A 13,368-nucleotide genomic window follows, 5' to 3' on the forward strand; every position below is an offset into this window, starting at 1 on the left:
CCATGCAATGTTGTTGGGGGTGGGGGGACTCTCCCTCCCCAGTCCCTGCCAGGGGTTCATTGCAGCAGGAATAACAGGGCATCCCACAACTCCCCCCTCCCCCCCTCCTTTTTCATGCCTTCCCGAGGCTGTCTGTCTGGCCCGCTGGCCGTTTGTCTCTGTTGGATGTGCCCCTTCCCTGCTGTGGTTGCACGCTCGTGTGTGCCCGTCCCTGCGCCAGGCTGTTGGCTGTTGTCTCGTCTCCTGTGCTCGAGTGGCAAGTGTTGCCGTGACCTCAGGGCAAGATGGGAAGGGGCATCCTGTTCACCCAGCTGGGGCCTCTCGGTGCAGGGGTCCTGGCCCAGAGCGGGGGCCCTCAGCTAGTCTTTCCTGTTTTCCTCCCTCCATGCCAGGCCTGTGGGGTAGTAGGGCAGCCCTAGACTGAGGGGCAGGGGCAGGGCTATTACTTTGAGCTGCTCCCAAACTCCTTCCTCCCCATGGTGAGCAGGGGGTGCTCTATCCTGTATGTGTGGGGGTGGCATTCCCAGGTCACAGCTCATCCTGGCTGCTCTGCCCCATGGGATCCCAGCCACAGCCCCCCTGCCCTGAGGGAGCCTGGTCCCTCCCAGCATGAAGTTTGTTCCTGATGCCCATATTGGAGAGGGGGCAGTGTTGGGATGAGTGGACCTTTCTCAGTGGGGTGCTGGGGGCATGGGGAAGAAGATCCCTGGAAAGGGGAACCCAAGGCTGGGTGTGAATGGGGGCATTAGTGGTCTGCTGAGCCAGAGACCCCCATGGGGAGCGGGGGCTGGGAGAACAGGGAGTCTGTAGCCAGCATGCTGGGGACAGCTGGAGTGATGGGAGGGGGTAGGGTTACTAGGCAGTGAGGTCCCCTGACCTGTGAGGGTGGTGGGTAGAGCAGAGGGGTCTGCAATGCCACTGTCTTTTAATTCCCCCCCTCCCCCAAAGCTGTTCACCCCCCTCTCTCTGCTCTGGGCAGATCCGGTACCGGAAGGACAAGGTGCTGCCCAAACAGACTCCCTGCTTCACATCTGTCATGGGCATGAAGGACTTGGCCAATGGGGGTGCCATCGCCGCCACCATCCACTATTACTGCCCTGATGTGGTGCGTCTGGAGGGTGAGTTCAAATCCAGGGCTGGACGAAGGATGGGGTGCCAGGCAGTGATGGGTTGGCAGCCTGGGGGCTGTGCTGGGGGGGCAGTCCCTGGGGCCAGGAGGGGCAGGGTGGGGAGCCTGGCTGGGGAGGGGTACGTCTGGCAGGGGTGGACCCTGGGGCAGGGGTGGGGTGCCTGGCTGGGGAGGGGTAGGTTTGGGGAGGTGCAGTCCCTCGGAGAGGTAGGAGATAGGTCGGGAGGCAGTCTTTGGGGAGGGGCAGGGGTGAGGAGCCTCGCCGGGGGGGCAGTCCCCGGGGCAGCACTCATGCCCCACTCCCTGCAGACGTGTGCTTGAAGGAGACCATGTCAGTGGCCGACAGCCTCTACAACCTGCAGCTCATCCAGGAATTCTGCACCAAGTACCTGGGCAGCTGCTGCCCCCTGGCATTGGAGGACCTGCTCTATGTGCCCCCAGTGCTGAGGGTGAGTGGGATGGGGGGGCCTGAGCCAAGGTGTCCCCAGCATGTGGGCAATGCCCTGTGCAAGGGAGACTTGCCTGGGTGGTGGTGTGGTGGGAAAGGTTCATCATGCCCCAGGTGGTGTGGGAGCTTGGGGCGGGGGGGGGGGTCATGCCATTGGGGTCGGGGAATTTGTTGAGGGGAGCCATGGGTGCTTGCGTGCAGTGGGGTGCCTGGCTCACACTCACCCTGGGAGGACACCCCTCCTGTCCTGGTGCAAACTTTGGGGCCAGGTTAAACATAACCATAAAGCTCTTGGCTCCGGAGTCCTGGGGAACTCTGCCCATCTCTCTCTGACTGCAGCCCCATCAGCTTGCGCCCCTTGCTCTCCACTGAGGCGGAAGGGTGCAGATTAGCCAGCCTGGCGGAACAGCCCGGCTTGGTCCTAATGAGGCCTTGGCCGTCACCTCCAGCTGCTCTAATTGGTGCTGTGAAGCCTGGCACAAAGGGCCGTCTCTGGGCTGCGCACAGGACTGGTGCCCCCAGCCAGGGGGACTGTGTGCCCTGGAGTCCCTTGATCTGGGAGGGGGGCACCCTGCTCCTCCTGATGGTCTGCACACACCCTGGGAGGGGTATGCGGAGTCCATCCTCTCTCTCCTGGCTAGGGGGTGCCTTGGGGTGGGAGGTCTCATTGCTTTGGCCCCTTCGGAGCATGTGAGCATCTGTTCTACACCCCTGCAGATCAACATTGGGGTGTTCCTGGCTGAGCTCTTCCTGTGCTTCGAGGTGCTCAAGCCAGACTTTGTGCGCCCCAAGGAGCTGGGGGGACTCAAAGGTACCAAGGGGCTGACCTAAGTTTGGGAGGGAGGGGTTCTCTTCTCCCCCAGCCATCACCCTGGGGCAAAGCTGCCTCTAATCCCTCCCCTCTGGCTGGCACTAGACACCTGCCCCCGGTCACAGTTGGGTGCAGGGGGGGCTGGAGTGCCCTGTTTGAAAGGGGCAGATAATCTCCTGCCTGGGGTCCAGCACAGGAAGTCATGCTGACTGACCGCTTCTGGGACGTGGGGGGGTTCATTGTATTCCCCAGCCATGGGGGACTTCCCCTTCCAGCCGCCTTGCCCCGGCTGTAGCTGCTGTTCCCTGGCCAAGGTTGGGGTGGGGGAGGAGTGGGAGTGGAGCATGCTGGGAGCTGGCTCAGCCCAGCCCCAGAACAAAGGCCCTTGTGTCGGCAAAGCCCTTTGAAGGACCTTGGCTGCCATTCAGGTCGGGGCTGGGGGGCTGGCAGCATGGCCAGGGCGGACGCCGCCTATGCCCGTCCCTGAGGAGTGGCTGGGGGCAGAGACTCACGCTCTGTGTCTGCCTTCCAGATCCGCCTGCTGTGAGCAACTCCCTGGCGCCCAGCAGTGGGAACAGCAACAGGTGAGTCTTGCGCCCCTGCGGCCTGGCCTGGCAGGCAGGTCCTGCTGGGGTACCCTAGGAGCTGGTGAGTGAGGGGCCAGGTCTGCTCTGTGCTGGCCCCATCGCCCCAGTGTGGGGCTAGGGGGTGCTGTGCTGCAGGGGCTCTGCAGGGGGCGCTCTCACCTGCCAGTCAGTGCTGGCCCCAGTGTGGCACTAGAGGGTGCTCTCGCCAGGTCACTCCTGTCTGACCAGAGTGGTAGCACTGGGTCATTCCCTCCCGCTGAGCTCTTGATGACTCTTCCATATCTGGTGGGTCTTGGACCAGCCTCCCCTTCATGGTCCCTTGGGGGCCCGCAGCTGGGTCAGCAGAGGTATTGTGGAGCCTGACCCCTCTTCACCCCCTTGGTGCGGGGGAGGTTCCTCCGGGCTGTGCTGGGGGGCTGGAGTCTCTGCAGCACCTACCTGCTGGGATGCCAGTTTCCAGGCCCTGGCTGGGCTCGTGCGGATGCCCTGACTCACCTGCCAGCTTAAATAGCACCTGGGCGGGATCAGCTCTGACCCACCAGGTGGACCCCTGCAGCCACTGGTTTGTCCCCCCTCCAGGGGCAGCAAGTGTATCATGATTGGGGAGGAGAGCGGTAAGGGGGCAATTTCCTCCTCCGCCCAGGAAGAGAAACATTCAGTGGGGATGTGAGACTGGGCTGCCCCTCCCCCAAAAGAAAAACCAACACCCCCACCCCCAACAATTGGATTTTTTTTAAATTAAGTGGGTTCCCCCCCCCCAACCTGTGTCTCTGCAGAGCAGGATATTGGCCCAAAACAGCTGTGGGGGTCCCTGGCAGAGCCCTCCCAGAGCTGGGTATTGAACCCAGGGGTCCTGGCTCCCCGCTCCTACTCTAACGACTAGCCCCCACTCCATTCCAGAAGCTGGGGATAGGACCCAGGAGTCCTGACTCATGAATCACAGCTGACTGGAGCTTCAGTTCCTGAACTCCTGCCAGGGCAGAACTTGAATGAAATTAATTTTGTAAAATTCAGTCTGAGTCTGACTGGCTTCTGCCCCAGATCACTGCCCCTACCAGTCTTTGACCTAGGCAGAGCTCCCCCTGGTGGACATCTCAGTGTGACACACCATGTGCCCCATACCCAAAGCCAGGAGCCCACTGGTGGGCTGGCACAGGGTGCCTGTGGGTTGCTGCTCAGCCATCTCCTCTGGGGCCAGGTGATGCTGAGCTGGCACCTGTGGGCTCAGGTGTGGGAGGAAATGAGGGGCATATGTGATCTCGTGTGCGGTTTCTCTCACAGTGGTTCCCCGGTGTTCAGCTTCCTACACCCGCTCCTGCCAGGCGGGCAGCCGCAGTCGCCGCTCAGAGGCTCGCTAGGTGAGATGCCCTGCCCTCTACGGGGGATGGGGTCAGGGAAGGCTCCAGCTATTGCTGGGGCTGTGTGGGGTTCAGGCCTGGTCTGACCTCAGACTGGTGCACACTCTCCTGAACGAAGCCTGCTGTCTGCGAAGGCCCCCAGCTAGGGGGTATGTGTGTGTGGGGGGTGGGGGGGACAGACCTCCAGGCCCACCCTGCTTCATCTGGACCTGAACCCCTTGAGTTGGCATTCAGGGCCCTGCACTGCCCCTGGACACAGAAGGGTATAGAGAGGGGCATCGTAACCCCCCAGCCCAGGTCCCTATAGACCCAGTCCCTGCCCCAATCCATCGTGGAGGGGGCTGGGGAAAGCTCTGGCTCCCTCTGGGAGGGGGGCAGAGGGTGGAGCTGTGGGGTTCCTCGGGGGGTGGGGGTGGATGGTTCTGAGCTGCCTGGGGTGGGGGCTGGATCTGAGCCATCCTGGAGGGCTGGCAGGGTGGGGTCCCAGGATGTTTGGGTGGAACTGAGCTGTTCTGTGAGGTCCCTAAATGGTTTTGCATCACGAGCTATGGGCCATCTGAGAGGGCAGGGTCCTGAGGGTTGGGGTGCTCTGGGCTGTCACAGCAGGGGGTTGGTGTGAGGTCCCAGGGCCTTGGGGGGGCTCCAGGCTGTCTGGGGGGGGTTCTGTGTGACTGTATCATTGCGCCCCAGGTTCCATGCACCACTCTACCTCAATGTCCCATGTGGAGGGCGGATTTGGCAAATCCTGGAGCAAGAAACAGCTGAGGTGAGGCAGGAGGGGGCAGTGCGAGTGGGTGGGGAGCACTGCAGGTGTGGGGGCTGGGCCATGGTTCCTTGGGATCTCTGTGGGGAGGGGCCTGTACCCACTGAGTATGGGGATTTGGTTGTTGAGCCCTAACCCTCTCCCCACAGCCTCCCTCCCCCCTGCTTTCCATGCAAGGGGTTGGAGTGGGGATGGGGATATGGGAGGCGGGTCCTTCCCCCAGCTCAGCCCTTCTCACCCCCAGGTCTGTGCAGGGGCCAGGGCTGGCACATGTGGTGGGGGGGGGTACTGTCCCTTTCTGCGGGCATGGCTTGTTTCTGCACAGCCAGACTCTGGCCCCCTGCTGTCCTTGCAGCCATCTGTGCTCTGTGCAGGGGGCGGGGCCTGTTCCCCTCTGAGGTGGGCATGGTGGGGCAGGGCCTGTCCCTGCCCAGCCCCTCACCCCTCCTTTCCCTGCAGCCACCCACTGTCACAGGCCGTGTCGTTCAGCATCCCCTTTGGGCTGGACAGCGACGTGGACATAGTGATGGGGAACCCCGTGGGCATGCTGCGCTCCATCAGCTCAGACAGCCTGGCACCTGTGCCCACCTGCCTGGCCAGCTCCTCTGGCCCGCCCCCTGAGGACGCCGCCCAGAGGCTGGCCAAGGACGAGGCCCCCAACGGGCTGGTGGCGCCGCACCGGACGGTGCATAAGGTGGCGCTGTCTGCCAAGGGGGTTGCGGAGCGCGAGGGCCCCCCAGTGGAGAACGGGCTGGCAGACGGGTACCCTGACCTGCCCACCATTGAGGAGGCCCTGCAGATCATCCACAGCAGTGAGCGCCTGCACCCTGAGGGGGCGGCCGACGGCTTCTACCTGCATTCGCCAGAGCCCCCCAAGCCCCCCCGGGCACCAGAGCCCACGCCAGCACTGGCTGTCTACCGCTTCCACAGCGGGCCTCCCAATGGGCGTGCTGAGGGCCCCACCCCACCTGGAGACGGCAGCCTGGACTCAGACGCCGAGGACCCCGCCCACCCGCCTGGCACCAAGGACGACACCTCCTCGGGCCTGAGCTCGCTGAGCTCCCAGCCCGACAGCGCGGGCTCCTCGGGCGCCGGCGTGCGCATGACCAGCTTTGCCGAGCGCAAGAAGAAGCTGACAGCCCCCGAGGGCAAGGCCTTGCAGAAGAGCACTGGTGAGAGCTCGGAGGTGGGTGCTGTGCCCCCCGAGGACAGCCCTGGCCGCAGCCCTGCCCTGAGCTCCGAGATGAACCAGTTGGGCGCTCGGCTGGAGGAGAAGCGGCGCGCCATTGAGGCGCAGAAGAAGCGCATCGAGGCCATATTTGCCAAGCACCGCCAGCGGCTGGGCAAGAGCGCCTTCCTGCAGCTCAAGCGCAGGGATGGGGGGGGAGAGGAGGAGGAGGAGGACAGGGAGGAGGGGGAGGCCAAGCTGTCGCTGGAGGAGCGGCTGGCCCGGCTGGAGGCAGAGGACGCGGGGGGCGGCCCGCAGGCGCAGGCCGAGGAGGAGGGCCCAGGCCAGGGCCACCTGGAGAAGCAGGTGACGTTCTCGCCAGAGATCAAGGGGGCCCCCCTGGACGAGAACCTGGGCGATTACAACCGGGCTGTGGCCAAGCTGAACACGGCGCTGAGCTCCCTGCAGCTGGACATGCAGCGCCTGAGCCAGCAGCAGCAGCGCCTGCTCCAGGAGAAGAAGCCCAGCCAGGCCTGGGTCATCCCGGCCCCCAAGGGCCCCGCCCCGCGGGCCAGCCGGGAATTCGTGCCACCCCGCTCCATGGAGCTCTCGTCCTCCTCGCCCTCGCCCTCCCGTAAGCCCCCCGTCCCTGCCGCGCCCTGCTCGCCCCAGCCAGCCCCCAAGAAGGCTGCCCCCACACCCCCCAAGAGTCCCAAGCATGCCCGGCCCGTGGAGCTGAAGCTGCCCCCGCTGACCCGGGTGCTGACGCCCCCCCACAATGTGGACACCCTGCCCCATCTGCGCAAGTTCTCGCCCAGCCAGGTGCCCGTGCAGACCCGTTCCTCCATCTACTTCTCGGAGGAGGCACCTGGGCCGGAGCAGCTGCTTGACTCCCCTGAGCTGGAGACCCAGGGCAACCTGCGCCCTGTGGCCTCCGTGGTGCCACAGAGCGGGGTGGGCAGTGCCCGGGTGTCCGGGGACGGCACCAGCGATGTGTCCTCACCGGGTGAGCGGCGGAGCAGCCTCATTGAGATCCCGCTGTCCAGCCTCCAGGCTGAGGAGGGCGACAGGGATGACTCGCTGGAGGAGTCGCTGACCGAGGTGCTGGACATGGAGCCACGGGCCGGCCTGGGCTTCTTCTTCAAGGTGAGAGCCAGGCCACATGGGACAGAGCCATGCACCCCGCTGCCCCAGGGTACCCCTCCCACGGCCCATCGCTGTACTGCCTGCCAGAGCCTGTCTCGGCCACAACCTGCCATCCTGTCACAGGAGCCCCTGGATTGGGAGTGTTCTGCTTTGGGGAGGGGGGTGCAGGGAATGGGACATGGGGCCTTTCCCCTCTAGGGGTGCTGTCATCTGAACCAGCCAGTTTCCCAGTGCTGGGTTCTGTGGGGTTCCCTCCCTCCCAGGCTCCCTTGGGTCACAGCCAACTTCTTCCTGTAGGGAAATCCTAGGGCTGCTGTTTTTGGGTCCCTGCCTCCCCCAGGTGCCCTCTCTGAGCAGGCTCCTCCCCCAGGATCTGCAGCAGGGGGCTGGCTGGGATGCAGTCCTGCCCGTCTGGTGCCATGGCATCGACTGGTGTCTTGGCAGGGTGCGGCTGTGGGTCGCTCCTGCCCCAGTGGGCCATATGGGGGCAGTGCTATGGGATGTCGGCTCAGCTGTACAGTTAACCCTTTGGAGTCTCCCACGATGAGTCTATTGTCTAGAACACATGACATTATGGAGGGATGGGGGTGTAGGGTCCATGGGAGTTGGGCACCTCAGAATCTTTATGGCTCTGGGTCTAGCTATTGTCTTTTTTTTTATTAACTCCCACATGCTGGGGCTGCATGGGGGACGCTGCAGGGGGTTAACTGACCTGAGAGCAGCAAGGGGACCTGGGTCTCACGCTGCCATCCGGGTCTCACAAGCCATAGCTGTAGGACTGCCTAGGAAATGACTCGTTCCCCTGGGGAACTCCTTGCCTCAGGATAGTGCCCAGGGCAGGAGCTTAGCTGGCTCTGAGGATTAGATACTGGTCTGGGTAACACCACTGCTGTTACAGGCCTGGATGGTCAGTATTTGCCCCTGAGCAGGGTGGCTTCCTGCCCCTCCCTCTGAAGCAGCAGGTTAGTGGCCCAGCTTGGCTGTGGGCTGGGATAGCTGGGCCCTGCCCTCAGCTGCGTGGCTTGCTGAGGCCAGTGGAGCTGGTGAGGGGCTGGGGGGTGCTGGGATACCCAGGATGCACTAAGGCTTGTTCTGGCTTCATGGGGATGTGCCCTCCCTCCCTGCCCTTGCTGGAGCTGTGCCAGTGCTCCACGTGCCTGGGGCCTGCTGTGTGCCCACATGCCGCCCATCGCTGCTGCCGGCGGACCCTGGCCCTCCCGCTCACTAGCTCCGTCCCTGCCCAGGACGACGAGAAGCCGGAGGACGAGATGGCCCAGAAGCGGGCCAGCCTGCTGGAGCGCCAGGCGCGGCGCAACGAGGAGGCGCGGCAGCGGAAGCAGTGGCTGGAGGCTGAGAAGGAGCAGAAGGAGGAGGCAGCCAGGTGGGGGGTAGGGGCCCATGTTGGGTGGCACCCAGGGGGGTGGAAGCTGGTGCCAGGGTGGTGCTTAGGACGAGGGCATGACTGGGCAGCATCAGGGTGGAGCCCAGGTCTGCAGGTACCCAGGGGTGGGGGGCTGGTCTGAACAGCATGGGCTGGTGCCAGGTGGGGGTGGTGCAGGGAGCCCTGCCGCAGGGCTGGCTGGGCGGCTTTGGGGCAGAGCCCAGTGCCTAAGGGCCATGCTCCCCATGCCAGGCTGCAGGCAGAGGAACGCCCGCGGCCGGAGGAGGAAGCAAGCCCACGGCGCGGCGACTTCACGCGCCAGGAGTACCTGCGGCGTCACCAGCTGAAGCTCATGGAGGACCTGGACAAGGTGCTGCGGCAGAAGCCAACCACGGTGCGCGCCCTCAAGAAGGGGCGGCCCAAGACGGTATTCTGCGACGACTCGGCCCTGGCCCGCAGCCCGGTCAAGGGGCTCCTCGGTACGGTTGGGGGGAGGGTGGTTCATGGACAGTGGGTGTGGGGGGGAGATGGGTTCATGGGGCCACCCCTTGCCCAGCTGTCCCGCACAGCTGAACCCCATACTCCAGGACCTGGAGGGCTCAGAAGCCAAGTCTGACTTAACTTGGGGGGGGGGTGCTTTTTTGGGGGGCTGGGGAATGTTTTGGGTGCTGTCTGACAGAGATCTCTGCCCCCCAGGCTCCAGGCTCAGCAAGGTGTACTCCCAATCGACCCTATCCCTCTCCACTGTGGCCAACGAGCCTGGGAACTCGCTGATGGTCAAGAGACCCTCCAGGTGAGAGCGTTGGGGAGTGGGCTGGGCAAGTAACCCCCTGTGCTTCTCCATTGCCTGGCCTCCCTCTGCCCCCAGATTCTGCCACTTTAGATACTGGGGTCGGGGGCAGCATTCATTCTGGCTCCTCCCAGGGGCCTGGAGCAAGGGGAGAAAGCAGCATAGCTCCCATTGGCAGGGGAAACCCGAGGCTGGGGGGCTGGCCTGGGGATCCCTTGAGTCCTTCCTCCCTTCTTGGGGGAGTGGGGGGTGGAGTCTCCTGTGGGGGCAGTGATGGAGATGGAAGGTTTTGGGGGTGGTGACTCCCAGGGGGCTGGAGGGTGAGGGGGGGTTTGACTGGCTCCTGCATTGGAACTCCTGCCCTGTCTCTAACTGCCCCCCTGCCCCACAGAGCTGCGTCCCCCTCGGGCCTGATGTCCCCCAGCCGTCTGCTGGGCAGCCAGAGCCGTGAGCGGGACTGGGAGAACGCATCAACTGCCTCGTCACCTGCCTCTGTGCCAGAGTACACAGGTGAGACAGACACCCAGACACCACCTTTCCCCCCCGCCCCACTGCCCCTCCTCCGGCCCAGAGTACATGGGTAAGACCCCCCCCACCCTGCCCTCCCCCAACTCTGTGCCTGAGTACATGAATGAGACCCCCCCCCCCTCCTCCCACACTGCCCCTACTCAGGCCCAGAGTACATGGGTGAGTCACCCCTGCCCTGCCACCCCTTCATCCCCCACCTCTGACCCTGGTAAGACCCCCCCCCCACCCCCAGCTGCCCTTCCTCCAGCCCAGAGCACATGGAAGAGACCCCTCCCCCTGCTTTGTGCCTGAGTACAAGGGTGAGACCCCCCTGCCCTGCCTCCCCACACCTCTACTGCTCCTCCAGATCCCCTCCTGCCCTGCCTTCCCCTACCACCCTGTCTCCATCCAGAGTATGTGGGTAAGATCCCTGCCCATTGCCCCATTTTCCCCCCTCGCCTTGCCTTTATCCCACTGCCTCCTCCCAGCCTCCATCCCCAAGTAAACAGGTGAGACCCCTTCCTTCTCCTGCTCTGCCTCCACCGCCCCTACTTCCATCCCTGAGTACCCAGGTGCCAGGCCCCAAGCTGGGGAAGTCTCGGGGAGGAAGCCCTTCGCTTCACTCTTCCTCCAGGACAGGCCACACAGCCTCCCCGCTTCCTGCCCAGCGAATCCAGCTGAGACAGACCCTGGTAGAGACCTGTCCACGCCGCAGGGCCCGATGCCCCTCAGCCCAGGTGACGGGGCCACTCACCCAGCGTTGTCAGAACAGTCGGGTTTTTTAGCCACCTGGACCCCAGCCTGGGAAGATCTTAGGCCAGCCCAGAGCAATGATGGGTGCCATGAGCCTGGCCAAGCCCCTACATTCAGGCTCTGTCTGACCTCCTTGGCTAGATCCCAGGTGGGAGCCCCGACTCCTTCCAGCAGCTAATGCTCCCCCACCCCCCTCCCTTGTCTTCGAGCTGGGGTCTGTGCTCTGGGGCAAGGCTGGGAAATCCCTCTCCTGTGGGTGCTGGGGCAAGGTGCCAGTGTCCTGTACCATTGTTTTCTCACATTTTCGGTTAAGGACTGGCTGAGGCCAACCCCTGTTTAAAGGCCCATGCTGGCTCAGTGCCATTTAGACCTCTGTCTCTTAGCCTGCCCTGAGAGCAAACAGTTCTCCCACATGCAGAATATAGGGGAAACTGAGGCACAGAGGATTCATTAAAAAGTTCCCACTTTGTGATAATGGCTGAGACCCCTCCCCTTTTCCCACCAGGCTCTCACCTGCCTCCACCTCCTGCTGCCTTCCCCAGTCCTGAGTACACAGCTGAAGACCCCTCCCTCCCCCCAAAAAAACCTCTAGCTGCCACCACCATCCCCCTGGACATTGATTAGAACTACCTGGGCTGGTCTGTTGGCTGGCTGGGGCCCAGTGGGAGGTCCCCTGTGGGTGGGGGCAGGGCCTGGTGGGGCAGTTCCTAGATCACTGGATCTAGCTCTAACCCACTCTCCCTGGCAGGGCCCAAACTGTACAAAGAGCTGAGTGCCAAGTCCAACAAGCACATCATCCACAACGCACTGTCACACTGCTGTCTGGCTGGCCGTGTCAACGAGCCCCACAAGAACAAGATCCTGGAGGTGAGGGGAAGGGGGGGGGGAGCAGCTCTTACTTTCCCCCATCCCGGAGCAGGCAGTGATTGGGGTGTGGCTGGGGGGGGTGAATGGGTTAGGGGGCCCTTGTATTGTGGGGTTGAGGGCTTGCCTGGTCTCTTAACCTCCCCTCTGCCCCCCAGGAGATGGAGAAGAGCAAAGCCCACCACTTCCTGATCCTGTTCAGAGACTCCAGCTGCCAGTTCCGGGCACTCTACACGCCAGCAGGGGAGACGGAGGAGCTGATGCGCTTGACGGGCTACGGTCCCCGCACCATCAGCCTGGCCATGATTGAGGGTATCTACAAGTACAGTTCAGACCGCAAGCGCTTCACCCAGATCCCCACTAAGACCATGTCCATGAACGTTGACGCCATCACCATCCAGGGCCACCTCTGGCAGACCAAGAAGCCAGGCACCCCCAAGAAGCCGGGCACCCCTAAATAACCTCTCTGGCCTCTCTGGGTTGAAAGCCCTTCACACAGCTGCTGCTGCAGGACCCCTGTGCCCTGGCTGTGTGCCTAGGCAGGGCCCAGCAAAGGGGGAAGGGCTTATCCTGGGAACTGCCAAATACACTAAAACTATGGGGTCAAAGGGCATGGGGGGAGAACTGCCTTGGTAAGGCCTGGCCCTACCCCCACCCTAGGCTGAGGGGAGGGGCTAGGTGTCCCTAGACTGGCTACTCTGCTCTCTGCCCCCTTCCCAACCATCTGAATGTCAGACTGCACCCCAGGGGCATGTCTCTCCCCCTCCCTCCATGAGGTGTGGATCAGGGCCTGGCCCCTGGGCTGTGTATATTATACATAACTATACAGAAATTGAGCTATTTAAATGATTTTGCAATGATTTGTATATAGTGAATTGCATTTGATAAGCAGGTTGGGATGGGCCTGGTGTGGGGGACAAGGGGTGGGTGGGTGTCTGTCTGTCTCCATGTCTTGTCTATTTTGTATCTTCTAAGCTTCTGTCACCATGGAATTATGTGTTTGAACTCCCCCCTCCTTGCAGGAGGGGTGCTGGGCACAGGACTAGGTACCAGGGCCACTGCCTCAGGCCTTGGGTGGGAGGGGACCTGGCCTCTGGGAAATGAGACAGCCTGGCCTGAGCCCACCTACAGCTGCCCCAGGGAGCAGGACTCCCTCTGCCCATAGCTCCCCCCACCCCTCCTAGCCCAGGTGGCTGCTGCCTGTGCCCCTGTTTGGGGCTGGAATGCTATCCTACCAGCCCTGTCCCTTCCTGCGTGGCTGTGTCCAGCTGGGAGGGGCCTGCTCCCCTCTAAGGGGCTGGCTGGAGCTGGGCCTGGTCAGGTGATCCCCTGGGCCCCCCAAGCACTGACCCCTAGGTGAAAGGGGGGCAGGGCCTGCTGGCTCCCTGTGGCAGAGGGGGTGCTGGGCAATGCTGTAATGAGCTGGCAGGGACCTCACCCTGTCACTTAATAAAGTAACTTAAAGGTGCTTCTGTCTCTGCCTAGTTCCTCCTCAGAAGAGCAGCCTCACCCTGCTGCCCCAGCACACCAGGGAATTGGGCTCCATGTGTCAGGGAGCCTGGGTTCTAGCCCCAACTTAGGGAAGGGTGAGTCAAGAGGGGGGCCTGGGCACAGGACTCCCAGGGGAGGCTTCTGGTTTCAGTTGAATCCCACATGGAAAATT

The 13,368-nt window shown here is 63.2% G+C and overlaps 1 protein-coding gene across 4 annotated transcripts in view; it reads left to right on the forward strand.

The window, feature by feature from the left end:
* The window catches only part of CAMSAP3 (calmodulin regulated spectrin associated protein family member 3), a 35,671-nt gene extending 22,498 nt beyond the window's left edge, over positions 1 to 13,173 (forward strand). For all 4 annotated transcript variants that reach the window (XM_073319249.2, XM_073319252.2, XM_073319251.2 and 1 more), the window contains 13 exons: positions 980 to 1,118; positions 1,439 to 1,578; positions 2,295 to 2,388; positions 2,921 to 2,972; positions 4,257 to 4,333; positions 5,024 to 5,099; positions 5,556 to 7,410; positions 8,655 to 8,791; positions 9,044 to 9,270; positions 9,488 to 9,584; positions 9,973 to 10,091; positions 11,590 to 11,708; positions 11,864 to 13,173. In XM_073319249.2, the coding sequence (XP_073175350.2) occupies positions 980 to 1,118; positions 1,439 to 1,578; positions 2,295 to 2,388; positions 2,921 to 2,972; positions 4,257 to 4,333; positions 5,024 to 5,099; positions 5,556 to 7,410; positions 8,655 to 8,791; positions 9,044 to 9,270; positions 9,488 to 9,584; positions 9,973 to 10,091; positions 11,590 to 11,708; positions 11,864 to 12,166 (3,435 nt within the window). In that variant the 3' untranslated portion in view covers positions 12,167 to 13,173. The remainder of the gene's footprint in view (positions 1 to 979; positions 1,119 to 1,438; positions 1,579 to 2,294; positions 2,389 to 2,920; positions 2,973 to 4,256; positions 4,334 to 5,023; positions 5,100 to 5,555; positions 7,411 to 8,654; positions 8,792 to 9,043; positions 9,271 to 9,487; positions 9,585 to 9,972; positions 10,092 to 11,589; positions 11,709 to 11,863) is intronic.
* The last annotated feature ends 195 nt before the right edge of the window (positions 13,174 to 13,368 follow it).

Source organism: Lepidochelys kempii, chromosome 20 (assembly GCF_965140285.1).
Source record: "Lepidochelys kempii isolate rLepKem1 chromosome 20, rLepKem1.hap1, whole genome shotgun sequence".
Classification (NCBI taxonomy): domain Eukaryota; kingdom Metazoa; phylum Chordata; order Testudines; family Cheloniidae; genus Lepidochelys; species Lepidochelys kempii.